At 49.7% G+C, this 25,024-nt stretch overlaps 1 protein-coding gene across 1 annotated transcript; it reads left to right on the forward strand.

Moving 5' to 3' along the window:
- The first annotated feature begins 970 nt into the window (after window positions 1-970).
- LOC124519348 (zinc finger protein 568-like) lies at window positions 971-25,024 on the forward strand. Its single transcript, XM_047089532.1, has 9 exons — window positions 971-1,152; window positions 1,250-1,371; window positions 5,553-5,645; window positions 6,832-6,957; window positions 9,785-10,019; window positions 11,077-11,119; window positions 18,680-18,806; window positions 19,055-19,150; window positions 21,777-25,024. Exons 5-9 carry the CDS (start codon window positions 9,964-9,966, stop codon window positions 22,730-22,732), a joined length of 1,278 nt encoding a protein of 425 aa, XP_046945488.1. The 5' UTR covers window positions 971-1,152; window positions 1,250-1,371; window positions 5,553-5,645; window positions 6,832-6,957; window positions 9,785-9,963; the 3' UTR covers window positions 22,733-25,024.

A 25,024-nucleotide genomic window follows, 5' to 3' on the forward strand; every position in this document is an offset into this window, starting at 1 on the left:
CTGTGACAGAAGTTATTGTTCAGCTGCCTGGATTGTTACTAAAGATAGCAATCTGGCTTTCTGCACTGTTTATTGTAGACAGGGGAGTTGGTTTCTGCGTAGGTGGCAGTGGTGATAGGTCAGAGTCCTATCTCGGTACATGGTCTGGCCGTTGTCCATTTGTATACTGATTATCTCGTGAGTGTAACTTGATGATTGTCTTATTCTACCATGAGCTGCAACAATATTTGGGCAAGGGTTTGCTGAGACCTGAGACTATTTCAAGGGCTCTTCCAGAGTAAAAATACTGAGAAAGACTGCCTCTGATTCTGTGAAATGGGGATAATGATACCTACGCTGGGGACTGTCATGAGGACTAAAGGATTTGAGTTTGTTTGTTTGTTTTACAAAACCAGGTGCCCGACATGGAGCCCCTCAGGTAACGGACTTCTGGGTAGAGACATACAGACAGACCCAGGCTGGGCGCCCAAATGGGGGGGGGGGGGGACGGGGGCCATGACCGGTCCCGGTCCCTCAACACGGCGCAGGGCTGGCGGCGACCCGGTCCGATCCGGTGGAAAGCCCCCGGGGCGACCGCTGGCTGGCAACAACGCGGGAGAAGGTGCATTTGCCCACAACCCACCGGTCCACACGGCGCCTGCGGCGCGGCGCCTGCTGGCCCACACCTGCCGCCCCGTGGCCGGAAACGGCTGGGCCGCCGGCCGGAAGTACCTCACCGCGGAGTCTCCCGGGAGTTGTAGTTCCGCCCAGTCCAGGGGCGTCTCGGCTGTGTCCGGAGGTGTCCCACAGCAATCTGCGCACTTCCGGACCCTTGGCGGGGTTCGCGTGGCCGGCACCTGGGACTTAGCCAGTCCTGAGGCTCCCGCTGCATCTGGGACTGACGGTTCCCTCTGCCCCCGCGGTAGAGAGGGCACGTGTGGCAGAGCCACGGCTGCAGAGCTGGCGGGCCCTGGGAGGGGTGCTCTGCTAGGGGGGTCCGGTGGGCGGCTCTGTCTGACGTCTACTGGGGAGGGTCAGGGTTCCTGTCTGGTTTGGGGCGGGAGCTGTGGGCAGGCTGGTCTCATTGCTTTGCTTTACAGCCCAGCCTCGTCGGAGCCCACCGTCCGTCCACAGAGGGCTTAGCGCGGTGGACCCGTGACAGCCTTGGCCCCGGTGAGCTGGGGGCCAGCTCTTTCCCGAATGGTCACCCTTCTTTCCCGATACTGGATTTGTTTCTGTCCCTTGACCCGGAGCTTTTCTGCCCGTCCAGGTCCCTGAACTCCGCCTGGGTGGCCGGGCCTCCCGTGGGTGAGGAGGGACTGCTGAGGAAGGCCCCCCCCCCTTTCTGTCCGACCCTCTGTCACTCCTTCGGACCCCACATCACAGCCAACGGTAGGCTCTGAGCTATGAGGGCAAGGAAGGAGGGAAGTGAAATGATTGGTATTTCAGGGATTTATGGTGTCGGTGTTCCTGTGACCAATGTTTATTGAGTGTCTGGGTCAGGCAACTGGTGTAGCACCGGGTTCCATTCTTGGCTAGAGACCTAGGGCGGTGTCGGTTCCCTGAACAGATAAGGGCCACCAAGGTGTGGGTGCTCTGATAATGACTCCTATCTATGGATGAATAGACACCAAGGAGGGAGGTCAGTTCCTGCTGGGGGAGGCACAACCGAAGATCAGATTTGAAATAAGGTCTCCATAGGTGAAAAGGGGCAAAAGGGTTGGGGTTAGGGAACAGCCTGTGCAAAAGCATGAAACCCGTGGGTACTGCTGGATTTGGCACCATGGAAGAGCCTGGAAGGGGTGTGTGTGGTGAGACTGGAGGTGGTTCCAGGAGCATATCAACCCAGCGGCTGGGTTAGGGGGTAGGGACTGGGTCCTGTTAGTGCCTGAAGTGTTTTGGGCAAGGCAGTAAGTGTGGTTACATTGGTCTTTGGTGTTACTATACCGGCAGTGAGTGGAGTCGATGGAGACCGAGCTAAGGTAGTGAGAAAAGTAAGTAGGGGAATGTATCTCAGGTTTGTGAAGCCGCCAGCACGGGCAGGGGTGGGTGAAGGTGGGGCTGTGTGAGTGCCTCTGTCTGAATGCTGATCAAGCAGGGCGTCTACAGTTCAGTGTAGACTCTTCTTCCCCCGCACTAGATTAGGAGGGAGAGCCACAGTGAGGGTACCACAGTGATGCAGAGATGAGGGAGAATTTGTCTGTCTTTGAGGCTTTTTTGGTCAAGGTAGGACAGACAAGCTGGGGCAGGGAGGGGGGAAACAAAACCTGGTCCTGTAATTGTAAGTCTTAATGTTTTTTTCCGTTATAACTTGAATTTGGGTCTTCTTGAAGGAGATTTTTTTTCTATTACAACCCATAACTGTTTCTTACTGTGTTCAATTAGTAACATTAGAAAAGATCTCAAATGTATATAGCAAAGTAACAAAAGGAAACTTTCGTAGTTATCATTTAGATTGAGCAAATGTTAAAAGTTTATTTGCTTCAGATCTTCTAAAGAACAAAAACCTTATACGTACCACTGGATCCCTTTTAATATCCCCCTTCATTCCGTTTCCCTTCCTCTCAGGGTGACAACTCCCGAGATTACTTTATTCTTACATGTTCTTTACTTCCTAGATAGGAATGTGGTCATAAACAATATATTATTTTTTCGTTCGTTACCTTTGCCTGTATTTCTTCTGCTTTGCCTTTTTCTTATTTATTTTTAGTAATTGTTTTCATCTATTCTAGATACAAAACCATTTATAGCTTATGCACATCGTGAAAATCTTAAGTAGTTTGATTGGGCCTGGTGTTTTCTTGATGGGTATAATTCTGAGTACCGATCCATTTTATTTAATGTTTAGTGGGGTTCTTTTTCTGCTTTCTGTTGCTTTGTCAATTTTAGTACTTTGTATTTTTCTAGGAAATTGTCCAGTTTAATTTCAGATTTATGGCATGAAATTGTCTATAGTGATCTCATAATTTAAAAACATCTCTACTACATCTGAAATGGTTTCTTTTTTCCCTGTTTAAACATTGCATTTTTTTGCCTTCTCTTATTTTCTCCATCAGCCATACCTGAACTTAGTGTGTTTTATTAGCTTTAAATACCAACCAATTATGCTATTAGTTTTAATAAATCTTTTCCAAGAGCTGATTTTAGTTTTTTCTTTGTAATTTTTTATTTGGGTACAACTTCAGACTTCAGAGAAAACTCACAAGGGTAGAATAGTACAGAGAATTCCAGAACACCTTTCATCTAAATTTCTCAAGTATGAACATTTTGCCACATTTGTATGGAGGGAGGTCGAGGGATTTGTGAGCCGATTAAAGAAAAAGATGTCACCGTATGACCAGAAGTACACGCAAGCTTTACTGAAGCATGCGCGTTAGGGAGAGGTCCCTCGCAGCATGAGACCATCCAGAATTTGGGGCCCAGGGCCCACTTCCCAGGAGGGAGGTGGAAAGGATACCCCTGGGTGTCTCTGGGTCAGAGGCACTTGGGGTCTTGGTAGCCAGCCACATGGTGTATTTTATCTATGGCTACCTGATGCTAGCGTATAGTTTCATGGGGCAGGGAAAGCAGGCAGGTTCCAGACGACTAAAAATCTGTTCGTATTGGGCTATCTTTAAAATGAATGCACGTGTTAACATCTGAGTTTGGTGCTGCTGGTCTTTTGAGCCAATAGTCTCAGCCTGCCAGGGGCCACTCTGCAGAGGCCATCGCTGGGTCATTTATACACAACTTGCTCTCTCTCCTCTCTCCTCTCTTCTCTCTCCTCTCTCTCCTCTCTCCTCTCTCTCTTCCTCTCCCCTTGACACATATGTGTGTGTGTGCAAATACTTGGTGTGCATTTCCCAAAGACAAGGCTACTCTGTCACACAGCTGCAGGATTATGATCAAAACCAGGAAATTAGCGCTGAGACAATACTGTTGTCTAACCCACGTCTCGTACTCAGCTATCACCTGTTGTCTCCGTAAGACCCTTTCTAGCTAAAGGAGATCTCGGATCATGCATCTGTTCTCCCATTTTCCTTTGTCGTCTTTTCTCTGGAACAGTACCCCAATCATTCGTTGTCTTTGCTAGCATTGACATTTTTTTTTTTTTAACGTTTATTTATTTTTGAGACAGAGAGAGACAGAGCACGAACGGGGGAGGGGCAGAGAGAGAGAGAGACACAGAATCGGAAACAGGCTCCAGGTTCTGAGCCATCAGCCCAGAGCCCGATGCGGGGCTCGAACTCACGGACCGCGAGATCGTGACCTGAGCTGAAGTCGGACGCTTAACCGACTGCGCCACCCAGGTGCCCCTAGCATTGACATTTTTGAGGAGTACAGGCCGGTTATTTTGTGGAACGTTTATCAATGTAGGTCTGACTAATGTTTCACCATGATTAGATTCAGGTAATACATTTGTGGCAGGCTTTTTCTTTTTTTCACCCGATCTATTATTTCTTTGGTTTTTCCTTTTTAAAATCTCTGCTGCTACTTGCTACTTTTGTGTTGCTTGGGTTTACTCTTTGCTGTGTTAGCCTCCTGCGATGAATGTTGTTAATTTTCAGATTTTGTCTAATCTGTATCTTAGGGCTGTGATTTAAGTCTGTGTTTGTAACTGTGCACCAGGTTTGATATGTAACATTTTTTGCAGCCATTGTTCTAAATAATTTTGCATTCTTCTTATTTTCTAGTTGTGTTGCTTTTGTGTTGAGAGAGCAGCATCTATGCAGTACTGATTTAAGTAACTTGTTGAAGTTTATTTTTAGCTTTTTCGGGTCAATTTTTAGCTCCCAGGTGTGCTTAAAAGAAGAATGTATGTTCTCTAATCAAGTACTTTCTTGTGTCTGATCCAGTAGGTCAGGCTTTTAAATTTTTTCTTAATGTTTGATTTTGAGAGAAAGAGAAAAAAAGATGAGTGGGGGAGGGGCAGAGAGAGAGGGAGACACAGAATCCCAAGCAGGCTCCAGGCTCTGAGCTGTCAGCACAGAGCCCGACGTGGGGCTCTAACTCACGGAGCGTGAGATCATGACCTGAGCCGAAGTCGGATGCTTTACCGACTGAGCCACCCAGGAGCCCCAAATGTTTATTTTTGAGAGAGAGAGAGAGAAAGAGAGCACATGTGCAAATGGGAGAGGGGCAAAGAGAGAAGGAGACACAGAATCCCAAGCAGGCTCCAGGCTCCGAGCTGTCAGCACAGAGCCCGACGCGGGGCTCCAACCCACGGACCGCGAGATCATGACCTGAGCTGAAGTCGGACGCTTAACCAACTGAGCCACCCAGGCGCCCCAATAGGTCAGGCTTTTCAATTGTTATTCAGATGTTGCACACTCTTGGGGCGCCTGGGTGGCTCAGTAGGTTAAGGGTCTGACTTGATTTCGCCTCAGGTCACGAGCTCATAGTTTGGCTCAGGTCATGATCTCATAGTTTGTGGGTTCGAATCCCTCATTGGGCTCTGTGCTGACAGGATTCTGTCTCCTCTCTCTGCCCCTCCCCTGCTCACTCTATTTCTCTCTCAAAATAAATAAATAGGTTTTTTTTTTTTAAATGTTGTATACTCTTACTATTTATTTTTTGTATCCCGAATCCTCTAGGATCTGTTCATGGCGATGTGGAGTTGTCTGTTTCCCCTCATGGCGTGTGTGTTCCATGTGTTTGAGCTGCACACTCATCACGCTCGTGTGTTGGTACGCACAGACCTAAGATCGAGTGGGCCTCAGCTCCTTGCTTTGTCTCTGCAGTGGGTTGTTGTTCCTGGCTTTTTGTACGTCTCGAAGTTTGATTGTTTAAATGAACACCGGGCCGTGTGTGTGGGAGTAGAGACCCTCTTGCTGCGCGCGAGGCTGGGAGGCAGGACGTCGGTGCAGTGAGCCTGGTCGGGCATTGCCGGCGCTGGCATTTGCTGTTGCTGTGGTTACGGTCAGGCCCCCGCTGGCTTCGAGTGTCTCTGCTCTGTGCTTAGGGTGGGCCGGTTCCTGTCCCCCGCTCTGGGACCCGCCTACCTCCTTCGACCTTCTCCTCGTGCTCATGCCCCCGCTGGCTCCTCGGTGCTGCCCAGCCTGGTGGTGGAGGGCCCTGGTCCCCGAGTCTGCCCCTCCCGCTGTGGTAGGAGGCTCTGAGTCTGAGTCGAGGACATATGCCTGTCCCCTTCCCCTGGGACAGGGTGTTCTTCTCCTTCTCCCTGCCAGGTGCCATGGGTCTTAGCTGTGCTCTGGGAGCAGTGGGTTGTGCTGCCCTTCCCTCAGCTGCACAAGGCTTTGTTCCTCCACAGGGGAATTTCTAGGAGTTTCCCCGGGTTTCCCTGCATGGCAGCCACTGCCCTCCTCCAGACCTCGCCACCCAGGGGGTCTCTCTGTGGTCTCCCAGCCGTCTTCTTTCTCCTGAGCGCCCAGTGGAGAGCCACGGACCAGATTACCACAAATTCAGTGATTGAAAGCTGGGCTGGCTCAGTCGGAAGAGCGCACAACTCTTGATCTTGGGGTCGTGAGTTCGAGCCCCACGTTGGGTGTAGAGATCACTTAAATAAAACTTTAAAATAAAGTAACACCCGCTGTCACCTCACAGCTCTGCAGGCCACAGTCCAGGGCCTCCCAAGGCCAGAGTCAATGTGGTGGATGGTGGGCCTCTTCCCCGAGCGGCTGGAGGTAGAGTCTGTTCTGGGCTCATTGGCGGAAGTCAGTATCTGGTGGTGTTAGGCCCGAGGCCCCCGATTCCTCGCTTGCTGCCAGCAGAGGTTTTGCTCAGCTTTCGCACGGGATGGCGAAGGATCCTTCTTGTGTTTCGCTCTCTCTGGCTTCCCCGGTGCCCCCATCAGAGGCAAATGTGCTGCTAATGTTTTCACATGAGTCTCACCGTGCCGTCTGTTGTTTACAGGTGTTCTTAGTGTCTATTGCAAAGGCTTAGAGACAGGCCGTGACCAGGCAGCTCAGTCCTGCTGTGGATTCCAGCTCCTTCTAACCCCCAGACGGCCTCCAGGCGGGAGCTGAGCCTCTGGCCACGGTAAGTTCTCAGCAGGAGAGCAGAGCTTTGCCAGTTGGAGTTGACCCCAGTCCTCAAGCCCCAGGCACCCCACCGATAGAATAATTCTTGTAAAGAAGGTTACCCGACAGCAGCAATCTACTTTGGAAGCGGGGCTCCCTCTCTGAGCTCCCTCTCGTAGCTTAGGGATAAAGTTGGAGGTCACAGAACGGGGTGGCTTCCAGAAAGTGTCCCTAAAACAGCTGAGGACGAGCTTGCTGACCGTGAATTTGGGTGATGCCATCACATTAGGGGATCTGTCTAGGATTTGGTCGAGGGGAAGGTTTGCTAGGAGGAGAGGGGGTCCCCTGCTTTAAGGTTAGGGCAGCACAAACGAGGGAAGGCATCCCCGCAACACTCAGGCGACCCCCGTGCGGATTTCTCTACACTCGGTGCCTTCACTGTCCTTCTCTACTGCCCCCCGGCCCCCCACTGCCCCTCACTCCACTGCTTGTGAGATGCAGACCGTCCTCATGTAGTCGAGGCACAAAAGTTGCTTTCTTAACCTAAGAGTATTTCATTTTTCCTTCTCATGTTAAAGACGAAAGAAAATGGGCGTGAGAGAGGTGTTCAGAGCCACCCAGCTTACTAGAGGCCGAGCCAGCACTAGCGCCCAGGGCTCCCGTCCGCCAGGGCCCGCCAGGCGGGGGCTTCCTCCTGGGCGCCTCAGTTCATCGCTAAAACCCGCCCCTTCCCACCTTCCACCCCTTCAGACCCTCTCACGGATCTCCTCTCCTCCAGGGGAAGGACTCTGGTAGGAGGTCATGGAGAGAAAACCCAGTAAGATGATATATGTATATTTTTATGAGATACTTAAACAGTGAGCATATGTTTATTGTCTAAAATAAATTAGAAAATGCCACTATTGTAAAAACAAACAAACACATCCTAACACATCCTACCATGCAAAGGTCACCATTGTTAACATTTTGTGTGTTTTGTCCAGAATTTTTTCTTTTTTTTTTTTTTTTTTTTTTTTTACAAAAACCCATTCCACGTGCTGAAATTGATGTAGACAAACAGGCAACAGAGCAAAGTGTCCCAGTGTCCCCTTTGACCACTGTTTTGGACCCACTCTATTGGGTCTGCCTTCCTGCACTTGTTGCCTGGGGTTCCTACAAGGTACCACAAACTGAGCTGCCTAAACAGACACGTGATCTCTCTTGACTCTCTTGACATTAGAAGTGAAGGCGCGGGTGTGGCCCGTTCCTTCTGAGGCCCTGATTGGGGGGCCCGTTCCCGGCCTCTTCCCCGCCTTCTGGGGCTTTGCCGGCAATCTGTGCCCTTTCTTGGTTTCTGCTGCATCACTCCGAACTCTGCCATCATCCTCCCTGACGTTCTCCCTGTGTGAGTCCCTGGCCCCAGTTTCCCCCTTTTGTAAGGACGCTAGTCCTTCCTCCTGGACTGGGGCCCGTCCTCATGACCACGCCGTCACCTGATCATTGACAAAGGCTCTGTTTCTAAAGAAGGTCACATTCTGAGCTATTGACGGCTAGGATCCCCAGCAGATCTTTCTGGGGCACAGAGTTCAGCCCAGAACACTCCGCTGCCAGGATGACATCTCTGGTAACCCAGAGGGGTCCTGTTACTTGAGGCTGTAATAAGGAACAGTCTCTCCTGGCTTGCTGGCGGGCTAGTGAACATCTCACTGCCACATCCGGGTTCTCTCTCTCCCTGTGGATCTGCAGCTCTCCACTTCCCCCCACCCCCCATGGAGGGCCTGTGATCTCTTCTGTCTCTGCTCCTCCTTAACCCTTCCTTCTCCTCATCGGACCACTTCTTTCTCCACCAGGGGCAGGGGTGGAGAAGGGGAAATGGAAGAGAAGTGACACAAACATTTCCGTGCTTGTTGCTTCCGGTAGCTCTCCCCCTGCCCAGCCGTCTGTCCTTTATCACGCGGGAGGCCGCGTGATGGCTTTGTAGGGGTGCAGAGCCTGTGACACGAGCAGGGGCTCTCTTGGCAGACCTCTGTGCCCGCTCCTGGCTCAGTGCTCTTGCTTCCCAGGGCTGGCTCTCTGTGTCCCGCAGGCAGCCTGCTATCTCCCCACGTTGTTCAGGCTCCCCTAGCTTCCTGCCCCCCACGTGGCCCCGGGGAACGCTGCATCCTTGTTCTAACACAGGCAGGCCGTGCAGGTGTCTCCCATCCCTGCCCCCACCCCCACCCCCCCACCTGGCCACCACGGTGGCCTCTGCCGGCTTCTCACTTCCAAGAGCTCCCTCCTGCTGTTGGGCTCCCGCATCTGCAAAGCTTCCCCCAGAACGCTTGCGCCCCCCCTTGTTGAACCACCACGTGCCCAGGTGTTTGTGTAGCTGGGCACGCGTCCGGCCTGGGGAGCCAGGTTACTCCCCCACTTTTGCCGGCTCAACCGTCCCTCTTGTCTTGGGAGGGGGATAAAACACCATGTATCTACCTCTTCAGTAGTGCCCCTCCCTGCTCCTTCGCTCTTCCTTAGGTTGGGTCTGCCAGCTCCTCCAGAGAATTTGGGGTGTCTGGGAATTGAGCTAAAACTTCAGGTACCCGGGGAAAATACCACCCATCTCTGCCTGTTACCCATCTGTGAGTCATGTGTTTGTGAATTTCATAGCTTCCTTTTTATTTATTAATTTTTTCCCCACTTACTGGTGTTGCCAGAAGCTAGTTCTTATCAGATATTCTGTAACAGTTTAAGTTGATTCATAGCATGGCATGCTTTGATTGTGTCATAATTGATTAACCAATCTGTTATTTTTAAGCACTTAGGTAGTCTCCAATTTAAAAACCAAAACCAAAACTCCCTCGGAATTCTTTATGGAGTTTCTGTAATTCTAGAGTTTGAGCGTCTCTGCAGACTTCTTGGACCCAACTCCAGTGTGTGTCTGTCCTGAGTAGGAACATTCCTAAGACCAACCTCGTGTCTGTTCAGGAGAGAGATAGGTGTGGGGTCCCGTTGATGATTCCAGCCACAGTAAACTTGCTCCTGAACCTTCGTGTTCCTGTCCCCTGGCCAAATGAGGAAAGGAGGAGGAGGGCTCAGGAGAAGCCATCAGATCTTGTCCCATGTTTGGTAAGTGGCAGAGCCAGACCGAGACTGCTTCCCGGGCAGAGGCCAGCACAGCCGAGCCAGGGCGGTTCTTCCTGACAGTGAACGTGGACAGGCTGCAGGTGGAACAGAAGCACAGGGGACCCAGCTGGTCCGGGATGGGATTGAGGGCCCCGCCAAGTAGCCCTCAGCTTGTGTCAGCTGAACTCCATTCATTGGACTCTGCCCTTCCAGATCCCATTGTTAGATTTTCCTGAGTTGACCCCGGCATCTACCAGGGGCAGGAGAGGTGACAGAGGTTCGGGTTCGAAGCTTCATAGGCTACAGATATTTAAAAAATAACTTTGGTATACAAAGTACCAGTTTGTCCTAGAAGAGATTAGGAAATTCATCTAAGTACAAAAAAAAAAAAAATATGTTCAGTGGTCATTACCTACCTAGGGCTAACTGCTGCTACCTTTTTGCCTTGCATCATCTCAGAGATCTATGTGAGTGTGTGTGTGTGTGTGTGTGTCCGTGTGCATGGGATCAAATAGTCTTCGGCCACCTTTTTTAATTATCCGTATCTATCCAATAAAACCGTTTTTTCCATGATTTTGTTTTCATTAGCTACATAACGTTTATTTCCCTTTGGAGTAGTGTTTTATTTAACAGGTCCTGTGTAGATGGATATTTCGTTATTTTCTGGGTTTTTTTTTTTTTCAGAGTTTTAACGAACTATAATAAACACCTTGGCGACTAACTCTTCGCCTGAACTCATGATTGTTTCTTCAGAATAAATTTCTATTCAATTTCTGAGTAACGAGGGGAGGGGTTAGTAAATTGCACATTGACTATGGAGACAGACATGAGTGCATGAAGTAGACAAGGAGAATCCAGGTTGAACCCTCGCCAGGTTGGGTCCCCATCACTCTGCAAGGCGTGGGCATTATGTGATGTCCTCGGTGGGGGGAGGGGGAGGGGAGCCTGTCCTCCCCCCAGGCCTGGTGGGGGGTGGCAGCAGTTGATCCAGAGGCCCGGGGCAAGCTTGACCTCTCACGTCCTCTCCCCTGCCCTCCCCTCCCCATCTCTGCTTACACAGGTGTCTGCTTTCCCCCGCCCAGCAGGGAAGGACCATGTCCCAGGTGAGTGTGGCATTTCTTTCTACCGCACTGTGCTTTCCCGGGGACTTAGGGATGCTTCTAAGAACGCAGCCAATAAAATACTGCAAGCAGGACCCAAGATCACTGAGGACGCAAGGCGAGTGGAAAATGGAGGCCACGGGGAGGGCGGGGCGGATGCGCTGCTGAGGCCGCCACAGTTCTGAGGTGCCTGGTGTCTGCCATTTCTGAAACTTAAAAAAAATACATAGTTTTTTAATGTTTATTTTTGAGAGAGAAACAGAGTGTGAGCGGGGAAGGGGCAGAGAGAGAGGGAGACACAGAATCCGAAGCAGGCTCCAGGCTGTCAGCACAGAGCCCGATGCGGGGCTCAAACCCACAAACAGTGAGATCCTGACCTGAGCCGAAGTCAGACGCTTAACTGACTGAGACACCCAGGCGCCCCTCTGGCACTTTTATTTATTTCTTTTATTAAAACTTTTTTAAATATTTGTTTAAGAGAGAGAGAAAGCCATCGGGGAGGGCAGAGAGAGGGAGAGACAGACAAGCCAAGCAGGCTCTGCACTGTCAGCACTTAGCCCCACGGGGCTCGAACCTACGAACCATGAGATCATGAGCTGAGCCGAAATCAAGAGTCGGACACAACCGACTGAGCCACACAGGTGCCCCAGACGTTTCCGGCACTTTAAAAAGGTTCCATCCAACATAGGATTTGTGTTGTCTGCTTGGGACAAGCACGTCCACGTCCTAGGAGAACTAAAGCTGTTTCCAGTATTAAGAAGGTTCCAGGGTTGGCCTTGGGGTGTGAGGTGTCACAGGCAGGGTCCTGTCTAGTGATGACAGTGAAGTGGACACAACAGCGAGTCTGGACTCTCCGTTGGGCGTAAGCAGTGGGTCTTACGGCCGTGCAGAATCTGTGATGCTGGTTGTTTCAGGGATCAAAATACTCCGTTCTGCGTAAACTGCCTTGTTCTGTCACACTGACCCAGATGAAACCCTGCATTGTCCAGAACAGACGAGTAGCATGTTCTTCAAATTATCTTCTGTAAGTTTTTTGACACAGATGGAAAGCAAACAGCCCCGTTTCAGACTTTGGTGGGGGCGGGGAGGGAAGATGGTCAGCGCGCTCTTGGCCTTTTGTCCTGGAGTCTGAGCGTCTTTTCACCACTCGGACCTCACGCATCTGCCCTTGCCCTGGGCCATCGTTCTCTTTGGACGTCAGTGACGTCATTTGCTGCCGGCCTGTCTGCATTCTCAAATTGGACCTAAACGGCCCCTCTCTCTACCGTGAGCATGAACGTGAAGTGTGCTGGCCAGAATCCTTCAAGTGACAAGAGCCAGAAACCCAGCTAGAGCTAGTTTAGGGCCAACCCCAAATCTAGGCCACACCTGGCCTGGTGCTCAGGGACAGTCACACCTAAGAATGCAGGCGTCTCCCAGACTCTCTCTTGCCCCTTGTCTGTGACTTCCTTCTCTCATACCGACCGCATCCGTGTGGCCAGAGATAGGCATGGCCCACACCTCTCTTGCGAGGTCTGCCGTAGAAAGGGACCAGGTTCTGTATCGTGGAGCCAGTTTGCACAGTCTTTGGGAGAGATGCAGATTTGGGCCAGCTTAGTTCGCGGTTAGGGCTGAGAGGCTGTGTCGGTGGTGGGGCGCTCCCAGGAGCTTGGGGTGCCGGAGGGAGAGAGCTAGCCCCAGAGGAAGATGGGCCTCGTGGACAAACATTACAGCTGTCCACTCCAGGAAGAAAAACATATTCACAGGGTCTTGGTTTCTGGCTTGGGGACCTGTCTTGATGAGAGTGTCTGTGCCTAAAAAGCTGGATGTTTGGTACCAGAAACATCTGGGAATAGGACCAGTATGAGAGGTCCGAAACAAGATGGCAGCTCCGTGGCCTCAGAGGAGAGACGTGGGCCGTGACGCGAAGCTGTGAGACCCATATTCAGGGCCCGGGTTTCCTCTGTGCCTCCTAGGGAAATTTGTTCTTTTGTAGGAAACCAGTTTTCACCGGGAACTTCTTAGGGTCATCCACAACAAAGATAGTGACAACAAAAGGTCTAAGCTCCACCTGTTGAGCACTTAACATGTCGCCATTTCATGAATACCTGTGAGATGGGTATTATTAACCCCTCTCCCATTTTACAGATGAACACACACAGGCTGGAGGTATTAAGCAGCTGCCTGGGATCTTGCATCTATTAGGTGATGGAGTTGGGATGTGAATGCAGACAGACCTAGAACTGGGCCCTCAGTGATGGAGCCACACTGTAGTTTTCTCTGGCCAAAACACAGCCCCGGCAGAGAAATTCAGTTGTACCCTCTACAGTACAGACTTGCACTGTCCACTATGGTAGCCACCAGCCACGAGTGGATACTGAACCCTGGTGGCTAGTGTGGCTGGAGAACTGAGTTTCTCATTCACACTTAAATCTTAAAAGGGAATCAGAGGAAAATACTTTCCCATTAAACGCAACTTTATGGGGGCACCTGGGTAGCTTAGTCGGTGAAGCATCGGACTCTTGATTTCGTCTCAGGTCATGATCTCACGAGTTGTGAGTTTAAGCCCCGCATCTGGCTCTCTGCTGACAGTGTGGAGCCTGCTTGGGATTCTCTGTCTCCCTCTCTCTCTGCCCCTCCACCCCCCTCAAAATAAATATCAAAATGTGAAACACAACTATGTTTTTACAGGACTGTAGTTCATGAGAGTGAAATTGAAAACATAGTGTCTGAGTTGAGATGTACTGTAAGTGGAAAATACCCACCAGGTTTTGAACATATGGTATGAAAAAGAAGAATGAAAAGTATGTCAGCAATTTTAAAATAATTATATATTGAAATGATAATACCCCAGATATATTTGGCTAAAAGATCTTATCTAAATTGTCTCCTTTTTTACTTAAATGTGACTACTAGAAAATTTTACCTAAGCCACTTTATTGAGGTGTGATTGACCTGCAAAACTGTGTGCTCACAACTCGAGAGGAGTTTAGATAAGTGCACACCCGTGAAACCACCACCACCGACTTAATCCATCACCTCCAAAAGTTTCCTCCAGCCCCCTTTTTAAATATCTGTATTTTTTTTTCTTTTGTGGTGGGAGCATTTAACGTAAGATATGCCCTCTTAGCAAATTTCTAAGGGTGCAGCGCAACGTGGCTCATTGTGACACTGCTGTGCAGTGCATCTTCAGAACTTACTCCGCTTGCGAAATGAACACTGAACCTCTGACTAGCGCCTCCCCCTTTCCCTGCCCCTCCCAGTCCTTGGTAACCACCGGTTCTAGGAGTTGACCACTTGAGAATCCTCATAAAAGTGGGGTCACACGGTATTTGTCCTCCCGTGTCTGGCATATTTCACTCAGCATATGTCAGGTTCACCTGCTTGTCGCAAGTGAAGGGACTTCCTTCTCTCTCCTGGCTGAGTGATATTCCGTGGTGTGTGTCCACCCCACGATCTGTTCGCCCACGGCTGGACACTTCGGTTGTTTCCGTCTCTTGGCTACTGTGGATAATGCTGCGAGGAGCACGAGAATGCACATACCGCGTTGAGACCCGCATTCAGTAAGATCACGTCGTCTTCGAACAGAGATACGTTTATTTCTTCCTTCCTGATTCCAATGTGTTTTATTTCTTTTTCTCGCCGGATTGCTCTGGCCGGACTTCCAGTACTGTGTTGAATAGGAGAGGCAAGAATGGGCCTCCTTGCCTTGTTCCAGATCAAGGAAAGCTTTAGAGGGAAAGCTTTCACCACTGAGTATGATGTTAGCTGTGGGCTTTTCATAAATGGCCTTTATTGTGTTGAGGTAAGTTCCTTCCATTCTTGGTTTGTTGTGAGCTTTTAATCTTTAAAGGGCACTGAAGTTTGTCAAATTTTTTGTGTGTGTGTGCGGCTGTTGAGCGGATTATGTCATTTTTATCCTTTATTCCGTTAACGTGGTGTCTCGTATGGATTATCATGTGTTGAACCATCCTTGCATCCCAGGGATAAGTCTTACTTGGTCGTGGTGTCTGATGCTTCTCATGTGCTGTTGGGTTTGATGTGCTAAGACTACCTTGAGGATTTTTGCACCTGCGTTTACCAGGGATCCTGGCCTGTAGTTTCCTTTCTGTGTGGTGTCTTTAGTTTTGGTATCATGGTGATGCTGGTCTTGTAGAATGAATTTGGAAGTATTCCCTCTTTTTCTGTTTTTTTTGGGGGGGTATTTAAGAAGGATTGGTAGTAATCTTTAAATTTTCGGTAGAATTTGCCCATAAAGGTCCTGGGCTTTTCTTTATTTGGAGCTTTTTGGTAACTTCTTCATTCTCTTTGTTAGTGCTGTGCTCAGGCTTTCTATCAATTCAGTATCGATAGGTTGTTTTTTTTATATTTTATTGTATTCAAAAAAATTTTTTTTCCTTAACATTTATTTGTTATTGAGAGACAGACACAGAGCATGGGCAGGGGCGGGGTAGAGAGAGAGGGAGACACAGAATCTGAAGTAGGCTCCAAGCTCTGAGCTGTCAGCACAGAGCTCCACACGGGGCTCAAACTCAAAAACTGCGAGATCATGACCTGAGCTGAAGTCGGTCACTTAACCACCTGAGCCACCCAGGCGCCCCATATTTTTTAATTTTTTAAAAATGTTTTATTTATTCTTGAGAGAGAGAGAGAGGCAGACACAATCCCAAGCAGGCTCCAGGCTCTGGGCTGTCGGCACAGGGCCCAACACAGGGCTTGAACTCACAAGCTGTGAGATCATGACCTGAGCCAAAGTCGGATGCCCAACCGACTGAGCCACCCAGGCGCCCCAGGTTTTTTGTTTGTTTGTTTGTTTTTTTTTAGAATTGTGTTTTCTTCTAGGTTGTCCAACGAGTTGCCATTGAACTGTCTATAATAGCTATTATCCTTTTGATTTCTGTGGCATCCGCTATAATGTCTCCTCTTTCATTTCTGATTTTATTCTAGTCTTTTTTTTTCTTAGTCTAGCTAAAGGTTTTTCAATTTTATTTCAAAAAACCAGCTCTAGGGGCGCCTGGGTGGCGCAGTCGGTTAAGCGTCCGACTTCAGCCAGGTCACGATCTCGGGGTCCGTGAGTTCGAGCCCCGCGTCAGGCTCTGGGCTGATGGCTCAGAGCCTGGAGCCTGTTTCTGATTCTGTGTCTCCCTCTCTCTCTGCCCCTCCCCCATTCATGCTCTGTCTCTCTCTGTCCCAAAAATAAATAAACGTTGAAAAAAAAAAATTAAAAAAAAAAAAAACAGCTCTTAGTTTCATTTTTTCTATTGTTTTTCTATTCTGTTTCATTTATTTCTGTTCTCATTTTTATTATTTCCCTCTGCCAACTTGGGGTTTAGCTTTTCTTTTTCTAGAGGTACAAAGTTAGGTTGTTTGAGATCTTTCCTTTTTGAATGTAGATGTTCGTTTCTATAAACGTCCTCCTTAGTGCTGCTGTTGTGGTATCCTGTAAATTTCAATCTGTTGTGTTTTCATCTGTCTTAAGATATTTTATAGTTTCCCTTTTGATTTCTGTGACCCAGTAGTGTTTAAGAATGTGTTAATTTCCAATATTTAAAAATTTTCCCCCTTTCTGTTGATTTCTAGTTTCATTTCATTGTGATTGGAAAAGATACTTAGAATGATTTCAGTCTTCTTAATGTTAAGACTTGTTTTGTTAGCTAGCCTATGATCCACCCTAGAGAACGTTGTGTGTGCTCTTGACAAGAATGAGTATTCTGTTGCTAGTGGGTAGAATGTTCTGTAAATATCTTCAAGGCCTATTTGATCTGTAGTGTTGTTCACTTCTGAAGTTTTTGTTTTTACTGATTTTCTGTCTGGATGACTATTGAGACTGGGTATATAAGTCTCTTACTGTTATTTCATTGCTGTTTCTCCCTTCTGATTGGTCAATGTGTGCTTTATATATTTAGGTCCTTTTGATGTTGGGTGCATATGTATTTAAAACTGTTATATCTTGTTGAAGGGACCATTCTGAAGTTATAGAAGGACTTTGTCTCTCATGACAGTATGTGACTTAAAGGCTGTTTTGTCCATTTTAAGTATTGCCAGACCAGCTCTCTTCTGATTACCGTTGTATGGCATGGGATATCTTTACCTTGTTGCTTTCACCTACTGTATGTCCTGAAATCTAAAGTGAATGTCTTGTAGACAGAAGTTGGTTGGTTGGTTCCCTTTTTGTTAGGGAAGTTGAGTTCATTTACATCTAATTATTGCTAGGTAAAGACTTATATTGCCACTTGGTTAATGGTTTTCTCTTTGGTAGTTTCTTTGTTCCTTTCTCTTACTCTTTTGTCTTTATTGTGGTTTGAGGATTTCTTATAGTGATAGGTTTTGATTCTTTCCTCTTTATTTTTGTGCATTATAGATTTTTTTTGTCACTACCATGAGGCTTACATTGAATATTTTTACAGTTCTAGAAGTCTCTCCTAACCTGATAACTTCAGTCGTATGTGGAAACTCTATACCTTCTCACACACTCATACTTTGATATTTGTCAGATTTTATTTCCTTTTATATTGCTTTTCCATTAATAAATCTGTGATTATAGTTGTACTTTTGCCTTTTAACTTCCATACTTCTGTGAAAAATGATTTACACAGTATTACAGTATTCAGTGTAAATTAATTTGTTGTTTTGGTCCTTAGTTCATCCAGAGAGAAGATGAAGGAGAAGGGGAAGGAGAGCCAAGCCCTGTTCTGTATTTGTGGAATCCTTTCTGTCCTTTCCTCTTGGTGCTCCCTTAATTTTGACCATGTCTTTGCTTATAATTGTGCCCTAATTTTATTTATTCATTCCCTCCTGGTGATTTCCCACCTTTTTCTACATCGGTCATCTTTTGTCCCTCCCCTCCCTAAAATACCATCATAGGCATCCCCATTGCCTATAGGAAAAAAAAAAAACCTTTGCCCTGTGATTTGTGCATTTGTGCACATGTGCTGTCTCTCTCTCTCACACACACACATCCATGCAGTAGATTCTGTATTGTCGCTCCCAAGTATTTGCAGTGTCTACCAGATTTTTCTGGGACTCCTTACCCTCGCCAATGCCGTGCCTCTTGGACACACGGTTTATCTTTCAAGATCATTCTCCAGGGCAGCCTCCAGTGAGGCTTCACTTGACGTCAGGACCTTGAACATGACTGCTGTCTTTGTGTCTGCTCCTTCTGTAATATACTTCCATTGCAGCCTGAGGTGTGATCGCACCACACGGAAGTCTTCTGTCCATCTCGCGCCACCAGGGCTCCAGGTGCCTGTAGAACAGGAGTAATAGTGTGTTCTGCTTCCCGCCCCTCCCACCCACCCCCCCCCCGCAGCCCCAGGCGGAATACCGTCAACATACCAAATAGTCTGTAGATGCTTGCACACCGAGTGAATGGATGAATGAATGAATGCAGATCCAGGAGTGAGATCTTTTCTTAGGATCTTTTCTTTTCTGTCCCTGGAAATGTAGCACAGAGTTAGGGGCATGCCAAGCTCCCTAAATAACTTACTGGGGGGCAGTCCGAAGGCGCTAAGAGCCCTCGCCTCTGAGCCTTGGCCGCAGAACTCTGCCAGGTATTTCAGGTTCATTGGGCACGTGTCATTCCAGGGCTCATTGTCATTCCGAGACGTGGCTGTGGGGTTCACCCGGAAGGAATGGCAGCATCTGGACCCCGCTCAGAGGACGCTGTACCGGGATGTGATGCTCGAGAATTACAGCCACCTGGTCTCAGTAGGTGAGGAAGGCTTCCTGCATTTCCCGATGAATGTGTCTTCTCAGTTATGTAAAACCTCTGAAATGTTTGGCCTTGGGTGTCCGTTGTCTACAAGCCTTGCTGTCATCCCACTTGCGTTATTCGTGAATTTACCTCCTGTGTGAAATAATCCATTCTCTGGCCGACATGTAAAAGTGCGTTGTGCCCCCTGCTTCCTTGGATGGCCCAGGCGGCTCAGCATAAGTCCTGTGACTTGTTCTCACAAACAGGGTGTCAGGTCACCAAACCGGCTGTGATCTCCAGGTTGGAGCGAGGCCAAGAACCGTGGATGGAGGAGGAAGAACTCGTCGGATGGAGCTTTCCAGGTGAGAGGGGGGCAATGGACACACACTGGGCTGCAGAGCAAAATCTCCTGTGTTTGTTTCAGGCAATTGTTCTCAGAAGCCTTGGATCTTTGCAAGTAGCTGTGGATATTTGGTCCAAGGCCTTGAGATGCCCACATGACTCCTGCTACCTCCACACATCCCACCGCCCGACAGGATTCCTCCTCTTTCCCTGGCCTTTAGAGAGAGGCATATTCTGCTTTCATTCTTTCATTCCACCCTGCCGTCCCCATCTGAGACCTTGCTTGCTCAGTTTTTCTCTAGAATCTTCAGTCTTAACACTTACCCCATGGTTATGAAACAGGCTTTCTTATGTTTTCAGGGATTTGTAGATTCCCGCTATTAAAAAAATTTTTTTTTATTTTTGAGAGATACAGAGACAGAGCACGAATGGGGGAGGGGCAGAGAGAGGGATTCATAGAATCCGAAGCAGCCTCCAGGCTCCGAGCTGTCAACACAGAGCCCGACGCGGGGCCTGAACTCACAAACTGCGAGATCGTGACCTGAATTGAAGGTGGATGCTTAACTGACTGAGCTGCCCAGGCGCCCCTCCCCCTATTTTAAAATAACTTATTTTGTGCCACTCATTTTTGTCTTTTCTTTTACTGTGAAATGCCTCAGAAACTTTCTTGGTCCCTTTTATATGACTTTAGATTCCTCTTCTTTCCTAACTACGAAATACGGCCCCATTTTGCTTAATGGGATATGAATGGCACTCCCCCCACACGCATCCTAGTATAATCCCACGGTGGATACTGACTCCCTCTTTCTTTCAGGACAGGGGCCTTTTATCAAGCTTTTGTGCAGGGCACACCAGAAGTCAGCTGGGGGCTTTAGAAATACCACCTGCCTGGGTCTCAGCCCAGAAAATCCTCATGGGGAAGATTAGTAGGCATTGATTCTGTCCCTTAGGAATTCAGCACTGGGGCTCAAGGAATTTCCACATTTCTAAACCAAGAAGCTCTGTGGTTGCACTGGGTGTGGGTTTCATGGAGGTGAAACCACGGATAGTTGATGATTTAAAATGTAAGGGAACCGGGGCACCGGGTGGCTCAGTGGGTTAACTGTCCAACTTTGACTCAGGTCATGATCTCATGGCTCAGGAGTTTAAGCCCCGCATCGGACTCTGTACTGACAGGTTGGAGCCTGGAACCTGCTTCAGATTCTGTGTCTCCCTCTCTCTCTGCCCCTCCCCTCACTTGCACTATCTCTCTCTCAAAAATAAACATAAAAAAAATAATAAAATGTAGGGAAGGGGCACCTGGGTGGCTCAAAGAATGGAACTCTTGATATTAGCTCAGGTCTTAATCTCAGGGCCATGAGTTCAAGCCCCACGTTGGGCTCCCCTCTGGGCGTGAAGCCTACTTAAAAAGAAAAAAGAAAAAAACCTAAATGAAGACAAAACCGAATGAGGATCTAAGCACAGGCTGCAGAACCCAACATTTAAGAATCTCAGAGGAGGGGCGCCTGGGTGGCGCAGTCGGTTAAGCGTCCAACTTCAGCCAGGTCACGATCTCGCAGTCCGTGAGTTCGAGCCCCGCGTCAGGCTCTGGGCTGATGGCTCAGAGCCTGGAGCCTGTTTCCGATTCTGTGTCTCCCTCTCTCTCTGCCCCTCCCCCGTTCATGCTCTGTCTCTCTCTGTCCCAAAAATAAAAATAAACGTTGAAAAAAAAAATTTAAAAATAAAAAATAAAAAAAATAATAAAAAAAAAAAGAATCTCAGAGGAGGGGCCACAGTGATGTGGATACCACCATGCCCGAGGAATGGTGCCGTGGGGAGGCTGGTCTGTGGCCAAGTCCATCAGACATCTGGGAAGTGTCTCATTTTTTCCTTTCAAAAGCCAATGGATGAGGGTATGTTTATAGATTTATAACTGTGGTGATTGAATCTGGGCACTTAGGTCTGAAATTTATTCTTCCTCCTGTCTCTGATAGAATTTTATTTTTTTGCTGGGGGGGGGGCCTGGGTGGCTTCGTCTGTTAAGCATCCAACTTCGGCTCAGGTCCTGATCTTGCAGCTTGTGGGTTCAAGCCCCGCAGCAGGCTCTCTCCTGTCAGCATCGAGCCTGGTTTTGATCTGTTTTCCTCTCTTTTTGCCTCTCCCACAGTTCTCTCTCTCTCTCAGAATAAAATTCAAAGTAAATAACATTAGGGACACCTGGGTGGCTTAGTCGGTTAAGTGTCCGACTTCGGCTCCGGTCATGATCGCACGGTTCACAGGTTCAAGCCCCACGTCAGTCTCTGTGCCGGCTGCTCAGAGCCCGGAGCCTGCTTCAAATTCGATGTCTTCCTCTCTCCCCACCCCTGCCCGCTTGTACTCGGGCTCTCAAAAATAAACACTAATAAGATTATTTTTAAAATTTTATTTGGCGGGGGGGGGGGGTGTAGGCAGAGAGAGAGAGAGAACACGCGAATCCCAAGCAGAAAAGTGCAGAGCCCGCTGCGGAGCTTGAACCCACCAACCCCGGTTATCACAACCTGAGTGGAAACCAAGAACCAGATGCTTTACCCACTGGGCCACCCAGCTGCTCCCTGGTATCACTTCATTCTGTGGCACGATTCTGGAAACACAAACCCATTCAGGTCATGGTATTTTTTTTGCCCCTAGAAGCAATTTTGCAAGTCGACGGTCACGCAGGCAGACCACGGGAGCACCGAGCCACACTTCTGCGGAGCGGCGCCTTCCTGGACGGCCAGGAACCGACCGAGAGAGGGCCCCGGGCCTCCGTCCGCCAGAACGCAGACCTTGATCCCTCACAACGGCAGGGATGCGCCTGTGACTCGTGTGGCGCGAGTCTGCCGCGAACCGGAGACGGAAGTCCCACCGCCTACCTGGCCCGGAGGCGCTTCGAGTGCGACGGGCAGGGGAACGTGTTCCTCTACTCCAGGCCCGACGGCGCGGCTCCGGGCGCGCGGCCGCGCCAGTGTGAGCGGTGCGGGTGGCCGGGAGGCCGGGCCCGCCGCGGGGAGCCCTTCCCCTGCGAGGCCGCCGTGCGCGCCGATCCGCGGCTGCACGCGGGCCCCGCGGCCGGCCTCTCCAGCCGCCTGGGCTGCCAAGAGCCGCCCGGCGGCCCCGCGCCGCCCCCGGGGTCCGGCCCATCGCTGCCCGCCGCCCTTCTGGCCGGGGGGAAGCCCTACAAGTGCTCCGAGTGCGACAAGACCTTCTCGCACAAGTCCCGCCTCGTCGAGCACCACCGCTCGCACACGGGCGAGAAGCCGTACGGCTGCGGCCAGTGCGGCAAGGCCTTCTCCCGCAAGTCGTGCCTCCTCATCCACCACCGCATCCACACCGGCGAGAAGCCGTTCGGCTGCGGCGAGTGCGGCAAGGCCTTCTTCCAGAAGTCGCACCTCATCCTGCACCGGCGGACCCACACGGGCGAGAGGCCCTACGAGTGCGGCGAGTGCGGCAAGGCCTTCTCGCAGAACTCCTGCCTCATCATCCACAGGAGGACCCACGTGGGCAAGAAGCCGTACGAGTGCTCCGAGTGCGGCAAGACCTTCTCCCAGAAGGCCAACCTCATCCGCCACCACCGGATCCACACCCGGGAGAAACTGCACGGCTGACGGGCACGGCCCCGTGGGCCTCCCTCCCGCGTCCCCGCGCGTCTGGGAACGCAAGGACAAACCTCCGCGCGTCCCCCGCGCGCACCACCCTTCAGCGGGAAATCCGGTGCCCCCGCGGGGAGAGAGCGCGACCGTAGCGAGGGGAGGGTGAGGACACTCTAGAGCCACCTGTTTTTACAAGAGCTGCCTCATGGCAGAGGGGATCGCTGTGAATTCACTCTGGTCGTTGAGCTTTCGAGTCTGTAAATAAATGTAATCATTTAAGACAACAGCTGTGAGCAACATGGGAGCAGTCCCGGCGACGGGGGCATTTAGGGGTTATGTTCCCAACGATGCTGCGTAGGAGGAATTTTATTTATTTGTCAACCGCAGTGGTAATCCCACAGAATTGTGAGCCTGGAGGCACAGCCACCAGACTGTAGAGAATGACCTCTATGGAGCCCCCGCACTAAATCCTACCCTTTGGTCGCTGTAGGGTATGTTCTACCCGGAACAGTACGAACTTATTATTAAACCGGGAGTCCGTGCACCGTACCACTTACCATTTGTCCCTTTGTTTGCTGGCAACTGTTATAGAGCCCCCGACCCCCGCCACCCTCAGATCCGGAAACTGGCGCTTTTGTGACCTCTCCTCCTAGCTCTCAACCAGTTCCTAAGTAGGTTTCATGTTAAATATGTCAAGTTAGGACTCCCTTTTCTGGCAACATGACAGACCGTGTAAGGTGAAAGCCCTTCCACTGTGAACGGCCAGAAATGATGACCAATGATAGATGACGTGCTTTTACATGCATAATTCAGCTGGCAACCGGGGAAGTTTCCAGGCGCCAGCGAGAGACGCCGAGCTGAGGGCCAAAGATTAAGTCGAGAGCCGACCGTGGGTTTAACTTGGTTGACCCAGAAGCCTGGGTTGTTGAAGACTGAAGGAGGGTGCCAAGCAAGGCCTCGGGCACATGAGGCAGAGAGCTGGTAATGAAGTAACTCACAAATTCAGAAATTTCAGAAGCCTGGACATACAGGGAAGGGGTGGACTGGCGAAGAATCTCATTGGCACAGGGAGCTTGTCCTTATGTCTGTGGGCTCCAATGGGGGAGGATTTGCCCTGACCAGCATCCCACGTGAGACAGAATTTGCAATTTGCCCTATTCCTGTCCCAGTTCAAAAACCGAACCATTAATATAGAAAATTTGTCCTGGCCTTTGAGACAAATCATGGAAGCAAACAAAACATGTTGTGGAGGAAGGCGCCCTCAACCTATGTTTGCCAGGATTCTGACATACAAACCCAAGATGAGTTCATAATCCCAAACTACAGAACACAAGGAACCAACCCACAGTGAGAGGCAACAGGCAACTTGAACTAAATACGAACGTCCCGGATTTTAAGGGTCATAGAAACCTACAAAACTCCATGAGCTCTATTGTATGGAAACCAATTTGACAAATTATATTTCATATGAAAAAACAGCTGTCTTCACAAACCATTAAAAACGAAAACACCATATGAAAGCGAGGCACAAAGAGCGAGCACTGGCTTTCGAAAGGGACCACCCTGAGTGTCTAGAGTTGACAGATACAGGCACTGAAACGTGAAGCTACACCAAAATAATGAGCCAAGAACCCAGCCGGTGCTAACTCGGCTGCCGAGAAGGCGAGCAGAAAGTAGAGCCAAGCAGATTCTTAGGATTCAGTCTACAGAGAGGCGGGAAATGTACATGAAAGGGTGAGACATCTGGATGAAAATAAGAGCAAATAGGAGTTCCTAAAAGACAAAATAGTGGAAGAAAAGGACATTCCAAGAGAAAAAGTGGCTCAGATTTGACAAGACTGGAGATCACTGATTCGGGCAGCACAGTGGACAGGTAGGAAATTCGCGTCTTAGAGCTGGCTAAACTGTTTCGAGGTGTCCCTGCTCCACACCCGCTTGGTGTGGCCAAGGGATCTGCAGGGACAGGACGCTGACACCTGCCTAGATTGCAGCCATGGAGCCACAAGCGACTGCGAGGGCCCGTCGTGGCTTCTCCCGTGTCCTTGCGGGCCGCCGTCTCCCCTGCTTGCCTGTCTGCCTTCCGCTCTCCTCGGCTGAGACCCCGTGGAGGTTACCTAACCCCCTCTTTGCTGCTTTGAATTAACCAGTGTGGTCCCAGCCCACCATCTCTATTATAAAGTCACGTGCCCCGGGTTCAATCTCTGTCTGCCTTCTACCTCGACACCCCATGTGGCCCCTCGAGGCCTGCTGTGTACTTCCCGCAGGTCCTGCAAATAATAAACTTCGCCATTTCAGTTTCTCTCCTGG

This window comes from Lynx rufus, unplaced genomic scaffold (genome assembly GCF_022079265.1).
Source record: "Lynx rufus isolate CCGP_SWC_20201006 ecotype Redwood Valley unplaced genomic scaffold, mLynRuf1.p SCAF_27, whole genome shotgun sequence".
NCBI lineage: Eukaryota > Metazoa > Chordata > Mammalia > Carnivora > Felidae > Lynx > Lynx rufus.